General features: G+C 42.2%; 1 protein-coding gene across 1 annotated transcript; it reads left to right on the top strand.

The window, feature by feature from the left end:
* The first annotated feature begins 53 nt into the window (after positions 1-53).
* LOC137285069 (neurofilament heavy polypeptide-like) lies at positions 54-22,458 on the top strand. Its single transcript, XM_067817271.1, has 6 exons — positions 54-1,196; positions 12,382-13,496; positions 15,368-15,597; positions 16,577-17,126; positions 17,532-18,156; positions 20,135-22,458. The coding sequence occupies exons 1-6, from the start codon at positions 663-665 to the stop codon at positions 20,318-20,320; spliced, it is 3,240 nt and encodes a 1,079-aa protein (XP_067673372.1). The 5' UTR covers positions 54-662; the 3' UTR covers positions 20,321-22,458.
* The last annotated feature ends 1,011 nt before the right edge of the window (positions 22,459-23,469 follow it).

Below are 23,469 nucleotides of genomic sequence, written 5' to 3'. Positions count from 1 at the left end.
GTTCCATGTGCGTGACTTATGTATTTATAAGCCAGTATTAAGTTACCTCTTTGTTCAACCTCTCTAATAGCACGGAGCGGCCAACGGGTTTTATTTCTATTCGCTGGAAGGGAAGCAAACTTCCGTGCTCCGTGCGTGCAAAGGCCGAGACGACAGCGTTGCACGTGACAGACTTTGCCAATCGTAACTGACTCACGCATATTGATTACATACACAGTGTCACTAGATCGGCCGACACGGCGTCGACTCGCGCTCTTTGGGAAGTTGGGACTGTACTCTCGTCAGATCGAGCCTAGCTTGTATTGGCTCCTGTCATTCAAAGCCCCTCAGTCGGGCAAGCGCCACAATCAATACCCACATGCCTCGCCGCGGTGAGCGCACACGGCCCGATATCACATCAAGGAGAAGGTTATTACTTCAGCGTGGACCGCCCCAGAAAAGTCTTTCTCGGTGTCGTAAATAGCTCACGGTCTTTACTAAAGGATTTCCAGTGAGAGGTTAGCTGTTCCTAAACTCTCCCCAGATCGGTGAAGATAGCTGGGCGAGCCTGAAGCTTCTGTGACGGGTCCATTATAGTATATCGCGCTCTCCTCTCGAAATAGCTTCTCGGGCGAAACAGATTGATCAGCTAGCCATTCGTTTTTGTTGCATTGCTCTCCACGATGAGGCGACGGAAGGGTAATCGCGGGCGACCCAGGAAAGTTAAGAAAGGACGCTTTCCTAAACTGAGGGAGACTACACCGTTTGATTCAAAACTTTGTGAAAACAACTCTAACGACCAGACGACAAGTTTGAAAAGTGACGACGCCGTGACTGGAGTTATTGGGTTGGATAAGACCGGTCCTTTCAGCTACCGTGTCGGCAGTGTGAATATCGAACTGGAGGGATCCGAGGAGGATATCAAACCAGTCATCCAGGAGAATGACATTATGTTGGAGGTCGAGTGTGGATCAAATACCGCAAGTATGTTTTTGTCAAGACTTTGCCAAGGGAGCAAGGGGTCGTGTATTGAGTTCGATGGAGCCTGGTTAACTCCCAACGAGTTTCAGTTCGTCAGTGGACGGGAGACGGCTAAAGATTGGAAAAGATCTATCCGACATTTTGGACGAAGCTTAAAACTCCTAATTACTAAAGGAATATTGACTGTCCATCCCGCTGCTTGTCGATGCGACAGCTGTCGTCTGCTTTCCTCAACGGTACGTATTACTTCTCTACCGCCATACGACTCTCTATGTTATCATTAGAAATGGCCGCCATCTTGGGACGGTCGAGCAGACGAGGCAATATGTCTGCCTATGATACGTGTAGGTCAACTCACCGACATTCAATCACGCTTCACACATTAATGAAGCTTTTAACCGCTACGGAACACGTTGAATTCTAAAGCTGAAACACCCTTTTATACAACGGTTCAAGTTCCGTAGCACATCTCTTTGAATGTTTTTTGTTATTTGATGACGTAAAGGGACAAATTGAAAGCAGAAAGACAACACCCCTCTCGCCACTTCCCAAATCGCCATTATCCTCTCCCGTCCTTCGTTACGGAAATGGTACAGCAAGAAGCGGCAATGTTTTTACTATCAAACCAATGTTGTTCCGTAGCATGAACATGTCTGTGAACTTTTAAAAAAATGTAAACGTGCACCTATATATTATAAATGACATTAGAACATACGTTTAGGGCCATGTACTGAATTTTCATATTTACCCCAAAACGGATTTTATCAAGCTTAACCTTCCTCCTTTTCGTATCGATTCACCATACACTAATCTGAATTAATCATTTATTCACATTAAGCACGTGTTTATTGATGATTGGGAGGTGCTCAGTTGATCGATAGCGTAGTGACTGCATCGATAGCGTGACGCTATTGTTCAAGCTACTTTTTCCCAACCGCACGAGTAAGGGCCGACGCCGTTGCCCAATATACAACTGATAAATAAATCGTTTTTGCACATTTACTTAAATTTACGGCGTCGTCAGCCAATACTGACTTGGCTGAATACTCCCTTCTTGGCCTGTTGTCTGATAAGACTGGGTGACTGTGTTCGATAGCTTAAAATGCAGGAGTTGAGTTGATTTTTTTGGCATGCACGTACAAAAGCTCGCCATTATCTGGGCCCCAGCTATATGGGGAGATGTTCGTGATCGAAACGCGTGAAAGATCACGCAGACGGCTTGCCGGGGTCTTGTGTAACCTTGCCTCCCTCATATCCCAAGTCCCAAACGTGTTTGTGAAACTCCTCAGGGCATTTGAACAAATGTTGAAATATAGCAGACGACAGTCCGTTCGTGACGTAAATACCGACACGCCATTATCCAATCAGATCTATCGATTAGAAGTAATAGAATATTTTTTCTCTCGATGGCGAACCCGATCGCTTTGTCCCTTGACGGAAATCCACATTCGTTTCAGAAAAGCCCGTCTGCAATTTTATCGCTACCTTCACCGCGGGACGCCATCTTGGCAGATCAGGCCGCGCACACGTGACGTAATTAGTGGCAGTGTCGAAAGCTTCCCGCCTTTCCCCTAGCCAACGTGACGTTTATTTACTGTGAGTTTCGCGCACAAAGCAGCCATTAATCCGCTAGTTCGGCACAGAAACCCGACACATGGCAGCCGTTAGAAGTAACGCTTACGAGCGAGATTTCCATGTCCCAACCCCCATTCCCCACAACGCACGCTAACGCCAGCCACACCGTCTATTGTCTATGTTTATAATCTTTTAGATATACGTGCGCCCTTGCACGGAATTCGGATATCGGTGTAACTTGATACAACGACACATCTCCTCGACAGATGAGTGTCAGATGGTCGAGCGTGTATTCGTAATACTAACATACGACGTAAATAACATATCGATTTACTTAAGAAACATTTCTTAGGAACGAATGTTAAGATTTCCGTGTTCGTTCAAACATGCTTGTCGTGAGGAATAGGTTGCAACATCCTGACCATCATCAGAATAGAACCCGGGAGGAAGGGCCGAGTGTCAAAACATGCAACATGACATGAATTTGTGTCATTGTATCCGGACGTAGTGGAATGAGGTTCATACTGTCGACCACCGGTTTACCGGCCTGCGTCGTAAATATCCTTTCCGGAAATACGGAAGGCAGTTACACGCCTAGCACCGTTATATTTCAATCCACATTTGAAATGATAGATGACAAGGGAAACGCAAACAACAGTTCCAAAGTTTTTCGTAAGATGCGTTTCTACTTAACTTCTGTCTCTTAGATTAATGAACTCTTCACTAAATGGGCGTTGGAACGTGAATGATTCCAGTTCGGTCTCTGAATGGTTTATTACCCCGCGATTCGGAAAGGAATCCATTAATCGCAGAAGAAACCTCCGACTGCTAGAACAAACACGTGGATATAAAACAAGCACGGGTTTTATTGCTTCACGAGATGTTGCCATGGCAACCCCGATTGTAACGTACACGTTGTATTTATAAGCATAAGGTGTATATGTCCCTTTGAAATGCGGGTCTGGTGATACGCACGGATGGATACGTAATATCTATTTCAACACCTTGCTCCCTGGCGGGACAATTGTTCGTGAAAGTGATCACGTGGTCAGTTTGCATGAGGACTCAGCTAAACGTGTTAAACATAAAGGGGATGGATGTTGTCGAATTTCCTCCATTTTGGGATCATCGACAACCTGGCTCCAAACAAAAAGGGCCGTGACATTTCTAGCCGACAAAAATGCCCTTGTCACGACTCGGATTCTAACACGTGTCAAACGCTAGATGTCCCACCGCTAAGCGAACCTAGTATTTGCAGTAGAGCGGTGTCGATTATTGAGACACATTAAAACGAGTGAATACTTTCCGCTTTATAGGCCAGGCTCTACATAAATTGTTTCCAAAGGCAATATACGTAATCGATTGGCACAAAACGGGATAAATCCATAAAATTCCTGTCATGTTTTGAGGACCATGTGTTGCCGCTGCGCACGTTTGCTTGCAATGAACAACGCTCACAAGCGGTCGTGACGGATATGGACATCTGAATATACCAAAGTGGCATGTTACAACTGTCACGCTTTACGAATTTTATATGACACAAATGGCACATGAACTGTATAAATATATCATTAGCGTTACCAACACAAACAATGATAGCACACAGCGTGTATTCGGTTGGGAACAGCTTTGTGTGCCAAGTGTATACCCTCTTATTACGTTGCTAATGTGAAAATCAATATTTAACACGTGTGTGACGTACATTTCACTTATCATGTATGGGTCCATGGACGTATTTTATGCCTAGTAGATGTACAACCAACAGTCTAAATGGATATAATAAATTTTCGACAGGCAAATAAATTGACAAGCCGTGCTCCAGGCATTGTTAAACAGAACCGACTCGTTTTAGATTACTTACCGTGACCTGAGTGCGCATCCACCTATATTTATCCTTCATTTACCGTGGCGGTGCAATCTTCAGTGGCTTAGTGGGTGTGAATTTCTCTGACATATACAACTTGCGCTACGTCGGCTTTTTGAAATCTACAAGGTAATCAATAACTAATGACATGAATTATTTATTGTCGACGTGCTGGAGACGGTGTTGTTGAGGACTTGTAAATTTCATTTACGACACCAAGCCCCACAATGGCCGGTATGTTCAATGTAAGTAGCAAACGTGGTTAATTTCAGTGTGTTGTTGTACGTTACAGCGGTGATGGTTTGAGCACGGCAGGAAATGTACATATGCCGGGCGCAATGTGCGTCACTCAAGACGGTTCACGCAAATAGAACATTATCGTGTTACCGCATGGATCGTGCTACGCCTAAAAAGGAATAAAAAGACCCAGGGAAGTACATTTTATTGAATTTGGCCTACAGCGGAAAATGAATGTAATTTTTTTGAAAATACAGCTTGATTTTACTTCGTTCTCTATCCCCATTCATCGATTTACGGAGCCGTAGACCTGAATACTCGCCGAGCTCTCGCTGTAAATGCTGTTCTTTTCACGGAAAATCGGCTTGATAGAGGTCGTTCTCTCTTCACCACGGCACCGATGTAATTAAAGATGTATTTGCAGGCGATACAACGAGTCTTATGTAATTATCAAGGGTCAGTAATTTTCCACACCTCGCCTCTTCTTGTGTTTAATGCGCTGAACATTTGCACACGGCACAAATAGGGGTGATTACGTCACAGATTTTCTTATCTAACAACTACAATTAATTGTGCCTGTTAACCTTTGAACCCGATACCGACGGTGTATATGCTGCTGATAATGAATTGTCAGATGCCGCGTCCGGTTTGGAAAGTATTGACATTTTACACGTGTCCTAAATATCTGCGCGTCTCAGCGTAAATAGTGCCCTTGTTTGTTCGAAGTGAGATGGCGGAACCGCGGTGTATACCAGCCTCGATGCTTGTAAGCACCGACAAACACATTTCAAACAATATTTTTAATCGATTAGGTCTTGAAATCTAGTTTTTAAATGGACAAGTCTGCTGAATGGGGTTTTGTAACATGTGGCGGAGTACTCAAGTCTTTCGTTATAATGTCTTGGAATATTTAAACTCTTCGCTAACAACGTTTTGAAACTACGCGAAAATACACAAAAATTGTCTTCAGTTCCAGAAGTTACATATTTCACCCCTGAACACCCAACAATATATAGTGACGAAGATGAAAGGCGTGCTGTTGATGAAAGATGCTATCTATGCATGCCATTGCCCTTGACATGTGGTCTTTTTCTAAAACTGAAAAATCGTTACAATTGGTTTGACTTTGGTGCGAAAAAATAATTATTTTCTTTGATGCAATGAAGACTCATTTCTTTAAAAAACACCCATTAAAATAAAGGTAATAAATCAGAATAAAATGAAACGTTTCACAGTTGGAAACGCTCTAAATATTGTAAGAGGAAATGAAAGAAGAAAATCGTAAGGCGATATACATACGTAAACATGTTCTTTACATATTAAATGTATCTTTAGGTATAACGTACTGTCTGTTTCACGTTTATAGAAGACGCTGCTCCCAAACGGAAGGAGTAAACAGGGCCCCGCCATCGCCACATTTTGTAGATTACTTAGAATGGGTAACAGCTCGTTTATCGCACACGTGCCGGAAATAGCGTCAAGAGACTATTTTAATTACGATAACACAACTAAACCTGTTACAGATTAGGAGAAACACAAAACTATTAACTTATTTAAACATTTTCAAACTAGTATTCGTTTCAAAATATGAGAAGACTCTTCTCATTTATCATTCTGGAGTAGACAACCCCAAAACCTGTACACAGCGTTCACAAGTTTTGTATATTTTGAAGATATGGTGTCAACGCCGGTATTCCGTCCAGAATGACTAGTGTTGAATATATCGACGACATCGCGACAAATGGCAATGCATTTGGCATAGTTTCTCGAAGTGAATTCTTCTCATGCCATGCAAAGCTGTTTGATGGAGTAGTGAAATATATATTAACCCTTAGTGCTCTGAATGGGTTTCCGTTAACGATTGGTCGGTGAACGAGTTCGTGTCATGGCGTTCCCTCAGTAGATGCGGCACTGACGACAATATACCGTTTAGCGGTCACGTCAGTCTGTGAAAATCGAATAAAAAACCCACACAAACTGGTTGATTAGTTAGTCGTGTGTTGTATATAGTGGTGTTAAATAGGCCATGCGTGCAATGTTCACCAATTCGTGGACTAATAAAACCGTTTTAGAAAATACATTTTGAACCCTTGCCAAACAAAGACGTCGTGTGTTAGTTCCAACAGCCACGACGAAATATCGCTGCTCAGTACCCCAAGAAGTGTTTGAACGATAAATATACTTCTCATCGGAATCTGTTGCTTATGATAATTGACAATTTCAATATACATCATACTTTGTTGCAAGATCAGGTCGTGTGTTTAGGACGTTGCTTATCGTTAGGATTTCTTTTTCGGTCTGGGCTGTGTGCATCGTGAGGGAAGTGAAAGTGGTTCATCAATTATCATCAACGTCAGCATGTATTCTATGTACATATGTTTATCATCGATCGATTTGGTGGTGAGATGGATTGAAATGTACACGCAATATGTGTCAAGGAGGATGATATCTATTGCATGTACTTTTCTGCCCATCTCACGTCGAAATCAGTTTCGTGCGCATATATTAAACGTATTAAACGGTGCAGTATATTGCTTAATCAAGAGGTGATAGGTTTATTGTGTACACATATGAATAGCGTATATTATGCTTAGTTTTGATTACACGAGCTACAATTATCTTGCTATGTGCTATATTGTTTACTTTGATTTTGTTTACATTTTCACTATCCAGATCACGTCACCTAGCTCGTATCTTAGACACTGGCAAAAATACAACATGACTGTGGGAAACAGGGTTTGTTTTAGAAAATGAAAAAACAACTTCGACATTCTTTGTTCACGGTAGCCGACTGGAAAGTTTGCAGACGATCGTTTGTGCAGACATCAATCCAAAATGGCGACCGTTAAAAACATTTGGTTTCGTGGCGGCCCGTGTCACCATACCTTCCCTTCAAGGCTAGGATCAAATCTTTTGGCCGCGACTTAACGCCGACTTGCAGAGGCGAAACAACTACACTTATCTAAACCCCCCAATCTCTAGGGGTTCATTTTCGGGAATAGCGTTACGCGGACGGATCACGTGTTGGGCTGCCATTTACCCCTATTGCCATGACAACCGCGCGTGTTTTAATATTGACAGGAATTGTTCGAGACCGACCCGCACGTTCACCGGACTGGTTTATCGACAGGGGGAGAGCGGGAGGGGGGTCTATCAAGTCTTGTGGGAGAGCTTTACGGCGCCGAACATGTTCGCGTGATGCCTGTGTCCAACCCATGCACGCTGAGTTGGCTCGGCGCCAGATCTCGTGCACTCATCTCGTATCGTCGCTCTCCGTGATCGAAGGCAGTCGTGTATATAATGCCTACAGACCAGCGAGTCTTCGATAACTCGCTTGCGACAAACCTTAAATTGTTATCGATCCAACTGAGACAATCATGTGACCAAGACCCAATCACTCGCCGGCCACATTCCAAACTATCGATTCTCCATTGTATCGGAGCGTGTTCCGTTTCTCAGCTACTCCTATATTCGATAAAGTTTTCGAGACGATTCCGTCCCCAGTTGCACGGGAGTGTGAACTGCCATAGACGCCACCGGCAAAAACTCTGACGCAAATATTAGCAATTTTCTCCATGGCTAGTGCCAGTTCTATAGTCTTGCCGCGCCTCCGAAGGTAATTAACGGTCTTATAAAACCGTATACGTTCTGAAGCGAAAAGAGAGCTTAAATACGACACCGTGTTTTTCTCCAGTTCCGTTCTTAAGGCGAGCGTTCATCTGTCGAACCAGTCAAGGACGAAAATGCCATGTCGTTAACTCATGTTATAGTTAAGAATCATATTTTCGATTACAAAGCTTATGAGTATCTAAGTAGCCACGACATCATAGGGTAGTTTCAGGTCGCGCTGCAAAATTACAGTCCTTTAAACTGACGCACTACAAGAATCACGTGACGTAGACGAGATTTTTCGAGAAGGATGTCGGTTATTATCACATGTTGAGAGAAGCTGCTATTTCTTGTTGTTTTTCTAAATCTGATAGGATTTTAATTGTTTCGTGTAATCATTTCCCTGTAATAACTAATATTTTCCTTGTTGGTTTCGACTCATGGTTTCGAAACTGACTGTAACTTTTTTGTCAATGATATTTAAGTGCGGGTGTATATGAAACGAGAGATAATAGACACTTTGGGTCAGTCTTTTCAAATTTTGTACTAAAATTTCCCTAAACAGTCACTGTCCTGAAACGTTTCATTTGTATATAGAAAACATAGAACCAAGCACTTGAACCCGTTTGCAGTTCATTTTCTGCACAGTTTTAACGGAATATCGCTAGTTAATATTCTCTCCTATGTATTTATATGCTTTGTAATATACACCTGAAAGAATATTGCTATCAATACTAAGTTATTTCATTGCCGGTCAATAACATCACCACATGACCTCTGACAGGGACAAAAGGTAAATATACGGTGTAATTTTCTCAGATTATTTAATGAATGATTCATTATGTCATGCATATAGATGATAATAACGGGCAATTTATTTATTTGTCTTCGCAAGATCAATTTCCCATAAACACCTTTTTCGTCACTCTTGTATTGTCCAAAGGAACTGTCATCTCCAATGCATTTCCCTTAATCAGGAAAATGATCACTCAAGAGACGCATTTGTTGCCAACACTGTGGTACGCAATAATGATACAAGCAACGGTTTACTCATCAGACTGCTGAACTTTGAATCCCCGTCTAATCGGTTTGTGCGTATTAACCCAGCATGTCTCTTGCGCCCTGAGATGATGAACGTCAGCTCGTATTTTGCCGGTTTCGTTTAATGATTCCGAGGTGTTATCATTTTGTTTTTCTGCATTAATAATCCTATCAAAAATATTGGTCGTACTGGTGATTTCGTTAACACTCCCCCAGGTCGTTAAATCCTCTGACCGGTCCCCTTGAGGGCGTTTCGGACTCTCGTCACGTGGTGGCTGAATATTTATGATGACCAACGGCCTTAGTTCTACGACTGGACGCTTGACCTCTGTGTCTGGGTCGTCAAAGAACGCTTGACCGTAACGGTTATCTGAGATGGCGGTTTTGTTTGCAACGAGGGCAATAGCTGATAATGATCGCTCTCCGACCGCGGAGGTCTGATAAAGAGAGGCATTATCTAGTTTACCGAAGGACGCCCAAGCCGCCGTGATTCTACCTGTCATATATCAAAAACCATATTCGCATGACCGAATGGTAAATGTATGCACGTAGGAACGCCCACTCTCTTGACAGTTAAAGATATTAAAAGAATCATTGATGTTTCCTAGCCGAACGATTAATTCGTAATGGAGAAGATGATAGTTCGACATTATTTTTTGAATTGATCAATTGTGAAAATCTAATATGTCTTTTACGTTTAATATTGTCGTTTGGGTGTATATGGTGCACTGCGTCAGGTTTTGTTTCATTGTACTGATAGAAATCCGATGTTGACATTTCAGGAAATGACTTGAGTGTGACTTCAAGCATGTGTATTGTCATAGTAATACTATCAAAGCCTAACTGAAAAGGTATTGGTATGAATTATCTATTACGTCGGACTTAAGTAGGCAATTGCGTGCGATTCTCCGGATGTACGATAACGTCCCTCGTCTTGTCTGTTACTTGACACTTTTGCGTACTGACGTATTTTTACGTCAGTCTTTGTACATTCACCTCAGCCATGGATATACACCATCATCAGTCATTCACCACGTTCATTGTTCTGCAGACCCGTGAAGGTCTCGGGGTAGAATAGGCCTTCAGCAACGCATGCTTGCCATAAAAGGCGACTATGCTTGTCGTAAGAGACGACTAACGGGATCGGGTGGTCAGACTCGCTGACTTGGTTGACACATGTCATCGTATCCCAATTGCGCAGATCGGTGCTCATGTTTTTTTATCACTGGAGTGTCTGGCCCAGACTCGATTATTTACAGACCGCCACCATGTAGCGGGAATATTGTTGAGTGCGGCGTAAAACTAAACTCAGTCACTCATTGTTCTGCATTAGCTTCAGTCATTTTGTTCTGCATAAGCTACAGTCATTGCACATATGTACTTCAGTCTTTCTTCATTCACACCATTCGTTGGTGTACACATGCATCAGTCATCGCTGTACTGTAACATCAGTCATTATACATTCTCCTTCCCAGTCATGATTGTACATAAACCTTAGTCAATGATGTACATTTACAGGACATTCACCGCAGTCACATTGTTTTCAACCCAGTCGTCACACCCCTCTAACCACAGTTGTTGTACATTCACCTCAGTCATTGGTCCACCTTTATCTCAGTTATTGTTCAGTTACGCCAGTCATCGCGGTCCGTTTATCCCAGGCATTGTACATTTACCCATCATAGATGGGATATTTCAGCTCTGTAGTCCAAACCAAACGTTTTACGTGAATGCTGATGACTCCTTTTGGACAGTTCTTTTGAATTTTCAATTATCCTAATGCCGCAAAATACATTTTGCACATACTTTCTTTAATCAGATATGTTTCACACTGACAAGATTAATTAATGTTTTAATGACGTGCATTAGCATGTACTTAACATGTTTTCATGTTTACATATTTTTTGTAGCGATTTTACATGTAAGTCATTAATTTTAAGTCATTAAATTAAGTTTTAAGGAGTACATGAATGTTTAAAACATGTTTGTAATATTTTTCTATGAATCACTCAGACGAAGCAATATTGTGACCTGGTATCCTAAAATACACTCTCTGACTGATACACCTTAAACGTATTCAGGTCTTCGGTGTACACACAGTTCATAAATTAGATCACGCAAATGTGACAAAGCCGGTATCTTAATACGCGAACGAAATTATCTGCAATAATTCGGAAATGTCACGTAATCCTCAACCAAACATGACCAGAATTATTAATAAGTATTAAAATGCACAAACGTCATTTCAGTGTCCATGTCACTTCGCACAAACCTCCCGACATGCACTTGAGGAAAGTCCATTCGTGACAGAGACTTCTTATTCCTGACTTCCTCATCTTCTCCACCTGATTCCAGCGTACGATGAATTATTCACGGATCATCAAATTGTAATTAGTCAAGAGACGTTTCGTAATTACAGTCTTGCGGCGGTAATTGTCTTGTAGTCGAGGCCAAAAACGTCCATTTCAAATTAATGTCCACTTTCTGAGTTGAAAGAAAAATCTGGAATATTGTCAAATGAAGTTAGCGTATCTTAGCTGAGGGGCAAGGTGGCAGGAGGTGTAGCGGAGGGGTGGGGTCACGGGGGAGGGATGGGGCACTGAGGAGGCGTTTCCATTGTTGTCAATTCACATGTGTCCAAACGTTCACATGTTGGTCGCCGCTAACACAACGCAAGTTAATGTTATGACTAACCCGTTTGGCATTCGTCGTTGGAGAGGTGTATACGTTTTTCATTGCTTACGTCAGTTATTCTTGAAATTAGGAGCAGGTCCCTCAAGTAAATATAGTCGATGTCGTGCAATACGACACGCCTTTGTTGATACTGAATGCCGCCGTTGTCGTCACGGGGATGTGGATACCCTAGCGGCTGAGGTGAATTTTATGGGAGTCACAAATTCATATAATCCTCTCGAAATAAGCATGCGTGCACACGAATTAAAGAATTCTTTTGAAAAACAGATCTGATGTTCCTCTTGAATGCGCAGACAAAGCGTCGGTCTCAGATTTTATTTCGTCGATTTTAATACGCTGATTGTGAATGCTCAATAAAGTTGTTTCGTGGCTGCGGATTTATTGAGTGGTTTCTGTTTCAGACTAACGAGCCGAAACTTGTGAAAGACAAACGTGAACGGGACTTGAGGGAAAGGGCAAGTAAAGGCGGTAGCGGGTCAGCGTCAGGGTCGGACAAGGAGGAAGGAGGGAGTCGAGCAAGCGAAGACGATGCGAGCGAAGAAGCTGACGAGGAAAGTCAGGAGTCTGGTGAGAATGGGGATGAAGACAGTGGGTCAGAGGACGAGGAAGAAGAAGGGAAGGTAGAGGAGAACAACAACGATGCTGGTGAGAAAGAGTCCAGTAGTAGTGACGGTTCATCTTCTTCATCCGGTTCCTCTTCTTCCGGTTCTGAATCTGAGTCTGATGATGACGAGAAGAAGGACGAAGAAGAGGAGAAAGAAGAGAATAAACAAGAAGCTGTGGCGGAAGAACCAATGGAAAGTATTCCCGAAAGTATTGAAACTCCAGTTGACGTTACTAAAACAGTTGATGAAGATGACGATATGCCTGAACAAATGGAGGTTCCTCAGGTAACCCAAGAAGATGAAGGAGGGAGTGAATCTGTAGTAGAAGAGGAAGAAGAAATGACAAATGAGGTGGATAACGATGTTGAATCTAAGGACGTGGATAGTATTCCTGCTTCGGAAGAAAAAAACGACGTCGAAACCGAACGTGAGACGCCCATGGATGAGGAGGAAGAAGAAAATGAAGACGAAGAGGAGGTCGAATCCAAGGTTGAAGAGATGGAAAGGTGTGAAACCGAGGACACACCAATGGAGGAAAATAGTTCTGTGAAGGAAGAAGAGGCTCTCGAACCAACTGAGCCCTCGAAACATGGTGAAAGTGAGGCCGTCGAAACCTCTTCCGTTTGTGCAAACGAGACTGAAGACTCCAAGAGCTTGGGGGAGTCAAGAGCGAGTTCTCCAGCAGAGGTCAAACCAGAAGATGTGCCAACTGACAGTGCGCCTGTGGTAGAGTTGGACAAGACAAAACAACTACCTGAGGACGAAACTAGCCGGGGCAGTGTCAGCAGTGCTCCCAGCATTGACAGCAGTCTTAAAAACTCCGACCGTGAACATACCCCGATCCCTCGCAAGCTTTCCACACCAACCTTACCTGAGGTCTCTGTCAAGAAGAACGCAGAACGATCAAACAGGTATGTTACTTACAGTGCCGCTACTGACTCTAACACTTTGGCTCCAGCTGAGCAAAATACAATCGTTAAAAAGCTGACTAGATTTGGACTCTTGGATCTATTTATAATCAAAAACTCTTTGATTGGAAGAAAAAGACTTTTTGAAAATAACGATGGGATTAATACAAAAAACACAAAACTCCGAATTCCAAAATGGCGTTTTCGGTCGTTTCCGACCTGACGGGCGGCGGAGGTAATTGTAGTCATGTCGACAGTTGATGAATCGTTGTCCTCCAGTGCCGCAGGCATTCAGGTCTTTGAGCGTTGGGGGGACAACGGTGAGGGGGGCTGGAGGAGGGAGGCTTTCTTGTTACTCTTTGCACTGTGTTTCTAATGTAATTTAACACACGGAGGGGACATTTCTCAGGATTAGCATTGTGGCGGCGTGAAATGGCTCGCAACTTGTTTTTTTTGTTCTTTTTGGGACATCTGGAATTTGTCGCAATCCCGTTGAAAAGAATTCGAATTAACTAAGGCAAATTGTAAACTTAAAATGTGTAGTCAGTGTAAATGTGAATTTCAGCATAGGTTCACATGTTCAAACTGGCATTTCGATCGTTGCGGCATTACATCTGCATGTGGCATAACTGCAATTTCCACCCGTGTTAGTGAGTTGACTTTGATATTATGGCGGTAATATTATCACAGGGTGGGCCATATATATGTCTGATTCCACCACGTCCAGGGATATGGGTTCCCCCGTCCATCCTCACACGACCCCATACCAGCCTTAATATTGAATGTAGTGTTTCATGTTTTAAACACAACACAATACCACTGCTCTTTAACCAACCCCATCGCTTACCGTAGATAAAAAGAAATGTTGAAATATGTATTTTAACGGCAACAAGGAAATCCCGAACTGCTCCTGACAACAGCGTCCCTTGTTGATTGCAACATAAGTACGAATTAACGAACCACGATTAAGTTGTTTTGATGCCAGTCTTATCTTGTTCCATTGGTGACCCCCGTCACAAATACATGTAAGCCAAGTCAATTGTTCGCCTTCAAAGTACACGCGAACATATGTGCACATCAAAATAGAGAATTGCGTCGTCCAAAGGAAATGTGAATTAAATACAGGCTGTCTGCGGCACCGCTCTTGTAGTGCCATGTCTGTGCTGTAATTCTCAACTGTTCAAGGGAAGCCATTATTTACACAGAATTCCAAATAGGTATTACCCCAGTCCATCAATCTTCCAGCATCGTTGTCAACGTTCATCAAAGAACTTTTTCCCTCCTCGAATTGTCTAGGGAATATCTTTCAATTTCAGTCAATTTCTACTCAGCAGCCGGTATAGTGTTTAAAACGGAACTGATTGATACATAATAACATCAAAGAGGGTTCCCGATCACTTGGAAATCGAACGTGATCGGCGTCGGAAGAAACAATGATAAATGACTTTGGAAGACATGCTAGAGGAAGACTTTCAGACTAAATGCCTTAAGAGATTTATTACCAGTGTTGTAGATTTCCTGTACCGACTTCTTCCATAAAGACACGTTTTGTTAGAAGTATGCATCTCTCGTGGGTGTACAACCTCTTTGGTTTTCGCACATTGCCATATAATTAAGTAAACGTATGTTTTACTTTCATTATATAGCATAGAAACCTTCAGACCAGCATTCCTTAAAGCAGACGATCAGTTTCTATTTAATTCTGACGATCTTTGTCTCGCGACAGACGAATACTCCTCTGAAACTGTCGTAATTAGTTATTTTCTGCGATCGTTTGTTTTCAAAGGCAACGAGATTCACAAGTACACTATAATGAATTATCTTGACGCGATGTATTTTCGCAGTACATTACAATCTGTCATTGTTAATTTCAGCGGCGGAGGTAAATCTCGTCTGAGCAACATTATTGATCTGCTGAGGACGTCGAAAGAAAAAGAGACCCAAAAACAAACGACACCAGACAGACCCGAAGAAAAACGCCAAGAAACGCGACAGCCAGAAGTGAAGGATGTTAAAACTCCTTTTCCCCATCCACAAAGACGTGAAGAAGCCAAGACTAGGAAACCAGAACGGGAAGAACCGTCGGTTCAGAAACCATCCAGAGGTACCTGCCGCTAGCGCTAACTGGCTTCATGTCTCAGATAGATTAGACTCGATACCGACACTAAAGTAACCACGGCTTCATTTCCTCAATCATTTTAAAATGGATCGTCGATAAATATACTCAGACGTTAGTGGATACGTCGTATCCAGAGATTTTCGTTAAGGCCGCGGTATGCCATCAGGAGGAGTGCCATTTTTTGTTGCGCTCGAATGTGTTCACTTTTATTTATGATGTTCATATATTGCCACAGAATAATTCTCGTGGCAGTCATACTACACTCGCACACAGGTGGGATCGGGATGACAAAGGATGACGCCACTGAGCATGTCTAAAACACTGTGGATAGTAATTGTTCAAGCTATGAATTTCGTGGGGCAGGGAGAGGAGGATGCTGTGGGTTGCTTAGTGGAGAAAGCGTCGGTTCGTCATGTCGAAGATCCGGGTTCGATTCCCCACACGGGTACGATGTGTGAAGTCCATTTCTGGTGTCCACACGCCGTGATATTGCTGGAATATTGCGAAAAGCGGCGTAAACCTAAACTCACTCACTACTGTTTTTCGCTTTCTGGTTGTTTAGAGTCATGCTGAGCAGTATTCCAGCTCTATGCCGACGGTCGGGAAATAATCAGGTCTGGAAGGGGCAATTCAGTCATTGATATCACGAGAATCGATCAACGAACTGAGATACGACATGAGTTTGCAAAGTCTGCGAGCCTCACAACCCTGTTCCGTTGGTTGCCTCTTGCGAGAAAGATGGGCTGATGATTATGGATTAATTCTACCCCCTCCCCACTGGGAACTATTATAATAACCTGAAACTTTGGTGAATGCTTCTAGCATTGACGTAATAATGTATTTCTGGTTTTAATGGTACGATGATGACATAGTCTTAGACTGACGGAAATTATGAACTCAGCACCAGATATTCTCTTGCATTGTTTTCTAGTGGTTTATATGTTATGTTGTTTCGGTTTTACAGAAGACGCTAGAATGAGCGAGAAGGCCCGCGAAGCGATGCGACTTCCCATGGGCCGGCTTCCGTTTGGCTTCCCACCACCGGAGATCTTAGAACGCGCCAGCAGAGAAGCTCACGAACAGCTGTCAAAGAGCCACAGGCAGTTTGAAAAGAACCTTGAATCTCTCATCACCCAAAATATGAATCCATTCATCCCTGAACTAAGTATCTTCTCCTTACCGGAACACCGTGCACAGCTGGAATATAACTACATCAAGAATATGGAACGTCTGGATCAAATGGCGAAAGAACGGATGGCATCAATGGCAGAGATGCGTCACCAACAACTTCTTCGAGAACATAACAGCTTCGTGGCCAAATTGGCGGAACATCAGAAGCCGAAGCCAGTCAGGCCGGAGTCCAGTGAACACAGGAATAATAGGGAGAGTGTTAAGAAACCTATGGCTCCAAGTAAACGTTCTGTGCCGGATGGTAATTCATCATCTTTACCAAAGGTTCCACATGCACATAGAGCGATGCCGGAAGTCAGGAAAGACAAACCAGATCACAGAACGTACGTGTAGTTACTTGTGTTTTGTGTTGTGTTGTGTTGTGTTGTGTTGTGTTGTGTTGTGTTGTGTCGTAATGTGTTGTTTAGTGCTTCTTAGATATGATGGGAATCATAATCACTGAAAGGAAGGTTGATCTGTTTGGTTTCGTGGTTAGCTCGTAACTGCCATCATGAGTATTTTGCATGAAGCCCATTTCTGATGATAATGATTGTATATTGCTAAAAGTGGCGTAAAGGAGTACTCACCCACCCACTGATCAACTAGTATATTTTCGAATGAATGAACATTTTTTTAATTGTATGCTATATATGTTAGGTTGATTAATATACATTGTTAAACCGCATTCTGTATTCATTTGTCCTTTGGAAAACAATTTTCTATTTAAAGAAATGTGTTTCCATTTACAGACTGCAAACGCCCCCTGCAGCGCATCACCATCACCCTTCGAGTCGACCACCAAGTACCGGAAATAAACCACCGTCCGCACTACCGCTTCCGGCTTCAACCGGAAGAGCGGCTCACCCAACAGGTCCAAGTGCAACACAGTCCCGGAGTTCCCCAATGGTGGCACCAATAGCCCCTCCGCTTCAGATGTGGTCGTCCTGCTTTCCATATGTAATTCCACCACCGACAATAGAAATGCAAAGACTTACTCAGTTTTTCCCCAATCTAAATGGAGGGATGTTTTCAGCGGAAACGGGCGAGAAACGTCAAACGGAGTCCCCAATACTTGACCTTTCCACAAAAAAGAGAAAAATTGACGATAATGGCTATGAACATCGCAGCAAACAAGCAAAACTGTCTTCCAGCTCGCGATCAGTTCATCCTCCACATGCTAACGGATTACCAAGAGATCGCCATTCTCATAAAGATTTCAGTGCTAAAGACAGACCGATGTGGGCCAACTTTGAAAGGAGTGGCGCTGTAGCTTGCACATGCGCATTGCAGCATTTAAACGACATCCGGCACTGGTCCGTGGAGGATGTATGTTGTTTCCTTAAAGGACTGGAAGGATGCTCTGTATATGTTGATGTAAGGAGACCATTGTGCTTTTGTTATTATTTGTTTGTAATAATCGAAACATTACCCCAATCAACGAACAGGACCAGACCCTACCTGAGCCTTGTAAACCGTTGCCCGGGGCGACGCTACATATAGGCCCCAAATTAACAACTTCCCATAACACACAACGGTCGATAAAAATGTTTGTTATAAGCGAAAACATATTAAAAGCGTTCGTTTTACGATCAAGCTATTATTTAATGTCATCTGAAGCTGAAAGTTTTCTTCAAAGTCTCCTCCAATTTTTCAAAACCGGTTGTGAATAATTCATTTACCCAGCTTTGAAAGGCAGTAGCTAGGTGTTCCACTCCCAACGTTTCCATAAAACTAGGGCAACGGAATTACATGGTAATGTTTGAACGGATCACTTATCAGACGGACGGTCCCTAGACACGGCAAACATACAATATTGAAGAGAATACACCATCTCTTCTCGCTTGGCTAATCATTCATGCATTCATTCATTTACAGTTTAACCATAAACTGATATTGTGCGAAGTTTCTGAACTGTGTAGCAGACAGCTTTTTTTAGGTTTAAGGCATTTTGTATATCAATTTGGAGTCCCGGGGAATATATTTCGTTTCCGTTGAACAGAAACATTTCTTTTTCTGAATTTGAAAAGTGATGTTAATGCTAGAGGAGAAAGACGAAGAATGGTGCATAATAGGCGATAGTGATGCATGTAAAACAGGCATAACGGCTTTCTTTTAAGCGGATAGTGAAGTGGATAACGAAATAATGATGGTCTGTGTCTGACATTGTCTGTGTATGACATTGCGTAATATTCTGTCAACCAAACTGTATCGGGCTTTTATATATATATATATATATATATATATATATATATATATATATATATATATATATATATTTGGTACAAGACCCAACATGTGTCTATAAAAGATGTTGGTGACTGACACTGTAAATTACGGTGTCGAACGTGACTATCAACCACGGTATTAATCTCATATTAACACGGATATGCCGTAAGCGTTTGTTACCATCTGTACTCCCATTACTGCAGACTCTGGCTCCCATTGTCCCGACATGTTATATAACACTCCACGCAGATGAACAACGGACAGCCGTTAGATGGGCGAGCGTTATCGAGGCGTCCACTCATTCACGGAGTCGTACGCATTACGCCAAGGATTTATTTCTATGGGCTTGGCGACCGGGGTTTAGGAAATGTCCATTAACTATGCAGTGATTCACATGACGCAACTCACTCTAACGACAGTTATTACAACAACGCAGGATTCAACCCATATCAATAGCTGCGCGATTCCGGCGTGACCACCCGTGAATATCTACAACTGGTTTTGTTTACACCGAACGTTCAGGCTAAAGAAGATTGTAGACCAATTACTAGGGCTATTATCTGCGTAACAAGGAACGTACACTGCCGGGACAACTAACCTATTGTCATCCCAAGTCGTGACGAAAACAGTCTGCAAACAAACAGTTGATCCTTACATAATGATTGATTTAAGCGAAGTTGTAATGTAGCAGTGACACGCTGATGTGGTATTGTTTCATGGAACCTTAAAAGAATCCGATTAATAGATGTATTTATATGGTACAGATGTCTACAATCGCATTAATACAATTCAACTCAAGCATAATCAAATATTCAAAATTCGTCCCTGCATATCCAGACATTATTGAAAATCTGTGAACCTTTAAAATCGATACGAAATATATAGTAATTGTGAAGAGTATAACGACAGTGTTTGTTCTTTTCAATCTATGTTCCCTAGCAACAGACTTCATATTTTGCACTTATGACCATTTTGTGATGAATGAGCAGTTTGACTGTTTGTTGGCCATTGTTATTGTTCAAACAGTTGGCCACTTTACCAAACATAAACCTCAACATTAAAGCAACAGTAATTTTGTGGTAAACGTTGGAATATATTTATGAACAATGTTTGTTTTTATTTTCAGACATTCCGTCGAAATGGAATTGATGGTAATACGTTACTTCTACTGACGTCAGACACATTGGTGAAGTCCCTCGGCATGAAGGTTGGAGCAGCAACGTTCCTTACAGACGCCGTAAGAAGGCGTTCAAGAGAACTTCAGAAGCTTGTGCCATGTGAATACTGCCGGTTTAAGAATCAGAAGGGTTAGACCCGCTATAGTGACGTATTAGTGGTGCTGTATGGACGCCTAGCCCCAGATGATCTGGAACTTTTAGGATTTGTACATACGGTCGGTGTATTTGCAATAGACCGGCTAGAACGATTCGTCGAGGGGATGCCGTCAACAAACGATGGCGTGACAGGAACGGGATGTATATTTTGGTTGAATTTCTTCTGAAGGGAGTGCTTAGCTGGTACTCATTTATCATTCTCTCGTTTTTGGAGAGATCCGGGACCATGAGGTCAATCCTCTGTGGGTATTTGAGTTTAGAGTCTGAGTGTCATGTGTTGTCGTTTCACGGAGTGTACCCGGCAGTTTTTGGATACGTCGACTTGAAAAATTCCAAATTTCCTCTTCAAATTGAACACGAAATCCTTCACAATCTGCTCGGATCTAGTGATCGTGAATATACATTGTCACTGACAGGTCTTTTATCCATGTGGCTCATTCCATTATACAGTGGACCAATGAATACCCTCTTTTATATCACGTGACTGATATAGACATAATCACCAAAACATCCATCACCCCGCCATGATGTATTGACATACAAACATTTCTCAGTCACTCGTGGACATCGTGTACAGAATGTTAAACATGCAGTGTGTCCTTATTTATTGCTTTGTTGATTTCATATGTGTATGATATCTACATGTGTACATTTCACAAATGAGTGACAATCGCAGATGTCAAAGTCTCGCCATTGCTGTCATCTAAGCGTGTTCAGTAAGTTATTTGCGTCCGGTGGTATATTGTCCGGACGTCGACCCATATCCACAACTATGCACTCTTCGTCTATTCCACGCACTATGCAGTCAGTGGTGTCAATTTCAGTGATGAAATCGATTACCTTTGAACGACATCTTCCAAGTCAGACCAGACATGTGTCCAAAGTCAATGAGGGTTTTACACGGAAACACCCCGGCTGGTCGAAACGCTCGTAGCAAACTTGAAGGATTTTTTGTTGTCATGATTTTGTTTTAATATATAAAATGTACGTTACACTAACATTTTAATGGTAAACCACATAAATAAACTGGGTGCTAATATCAAATTCCTGTCAAGTCCACCCTCCAAGAGTTTTAAGAATGTTCCATTTAGTTTTAACGTTTCTGTTAAATATTTAATTCTAAGTTTGTATTTTAAATCTATTCACGGACACATGTTTGATGGTGTTGAAATATATTATGGACGATGTTGTTTTTGTTAATGCGATGAGATATAGTATTAAGCTTCTGTTATGCAATCAATATACATTGATGTGTTTTACATCCGATCGTTTCCATGTTATTATCGTGCCATAGACGCTGCTCATGGAACCAATGTACATCCGAAATAAATAGCCGTTACACGCAACGACCCCGTAACTAAACAGCTTTTGAACAGCCATAGTTAGCTTTCCTCGTCTCTTTGCGAAAGTAATTCGTGCAAGATCGTTCACAAACGTCTCCATTGTGGTTGTGAATCCTTTCCGGATATGACGTCATGTGTGAACTTCTAGCGGAAGTCAAATGGCTTTCACTTAGCAAATGTCAGTTTTTGTACGACAGAAGCAGCGACGGCCACGATAACAGCCGCCCGCGTTATGACGATGTTGTTATAACAGGCCCGCAGAAATCGTCAGCTGTGCTCCGCCATAATCTATATCTTGGCATTTTTGCAGCAGCTTATATGGGATCGGTTGCGTTTGACATGCTCATATTTCTAACCAAATGAATTATGCTTTGAAGTCTTGGGATTTTGCAAATCGATTGCGATCGTTAGTGGAAACGTTCACAAGACCTTTGACCCTTTTTACATTACGACAAGTAAGGCTTTTTGGCAGAAATTCATGCGGCGTGTGGTCGTGACATCGCAAGACCATTGGATAGATCAGTGTGTTAAAGATTTAAGCCTGGACCTAGGGATCTCTCATTTTGCTTTGGATTGAAATATGAGTGTGTCTCGCTGTGTTACAAACCTGCTATAATGAGCGGCCTCAAGAAATCTGTCAAATCGCGTAAAACCAATATGGCGGGTGTGCCTCTGTGCTCGAAAAAAGTGCGCAACATAAATGGTTGTACATATGTCTGAAAGCTTGTGTTGAGATGAAAATGTTTGTAATAAACAGCCTGGTAGATATATAACTGTGTGTGTGTTATTCATCACCACCGATCTGAGTCACGTGATTAAAGTCAGAATAAGGCGGCGAAACACGACCTTTGGCCAAGGAAAGCCCTAGGAGGAACAGTGACAATGAGTGGGTTTTGTTGAACTCTGTTTGGAAAGGTATTACAGTTATATTACAACGTGCCCGCTTTATGACAGGAACGACAGAAGTGATATTGGCATTGGACCATCTCTTGAATTTAACCCATGAACTTTGATATGATACAGTAAACCAGCATGAATTCTACCAACAATCACAGATTCCTGGTATCGCCAAGGGACACAATAAGAATCGCAGAACATAAGGCATTATATTTTAACGACCTGGTGGCAGAATCTCGTTAAAATGTTTGAATGGCATTTCAAAGTGATACGCCAAGACACGGAAGGTAATTGATGTCAGGGTTTTTTTTGTTTTGTTTTTTTCATAATGGGAAAAAGAAGTTTCTTAACAAATCCTTCCTGCTTCATCAAGTAGTCCTTGACGGTATCTTGTTTAATCTGTCGCCAAGGTGACTTGATATTCATAGATCATCTCGATGTCATTACACGTGAACACATTGGCACCGATGCATTTAGACTTAGCGCCATCGACACACCTATACAAAATCGCTCTGACTTTATCTTCGAATTTCACCTTTCTCGGCTTTCGATGTATTGCCATCTGTGAAATTTGGCCTGCATCCAACTGACCAGGATCGCCCGGGTCACACCACCAAATTGTTAAAACAAAGACCTCGTAAACATTTGTCCAACGCAAATGTAACGTGTCGTGTAACGATGAATTTAAAATGTATTTTATATAGCGAACTCTTGTCTTGGGTGATGAACAGATCTTCCAAGGAAAGGGTGGTGTAATTAAGCATTACGATGTAACTGAAGTTGATGAACACGCTACACCGCATTTGAACAGGTCGAATATCTATAGCCTCTCTACAACAATGAAAAGCATCTAAGCTTTCAACTGATACAGTTTACGCCCTGGTTTT

Source organism: Haliotis asinina, chromosome 5 (genome assembly GCF_037392515.1).
Source record: "Haliotis asinina isolate JCU_RB_2024 chromosome 5, JCU_Hal_asi_v2, whole genome shotgun sequence".
NCBI classification, from domain to species: domain Eukaryota; kingdom Metazoa; phylum Mollusca; class Gastropoda; order Lepetellida; family Haliotidae; genus Haliotis; species Haliotis asinina.
The sequence above is the reverse complement of the archived record's forward strand: the minus strand, read 5'-3'. Positions and strand labels throughout refer to the sequence as shown.

What these genes read in the sequence shown, in the direction of transcription:
- LOC137285069 (XM_067817271.1), top strand. Translation starts at nt 663, where the DNA reads ATGAGGCGACGGAAGGGTAATCGCGGGCGACCCAGGAAAGTTAAGAAA. An exon ending in GACAAACCAGATCACAGAAC is followed by an intron (nt 17,127 to 17,531) that starts GTACGTGTAGTT and finishes TTCCATTTACAG; the next exon opens with ACTGCAAACGCCCCCTGCAG. An exon ending in GATGCTCTGTATATGTTGAT is followed by an intron (nt 18,157 to 20,134) that starts GTAAGGAGACCA and finishes TTTTATTTTCAG; the next exon opens with ACATTCCGTCGAAATGGAAT.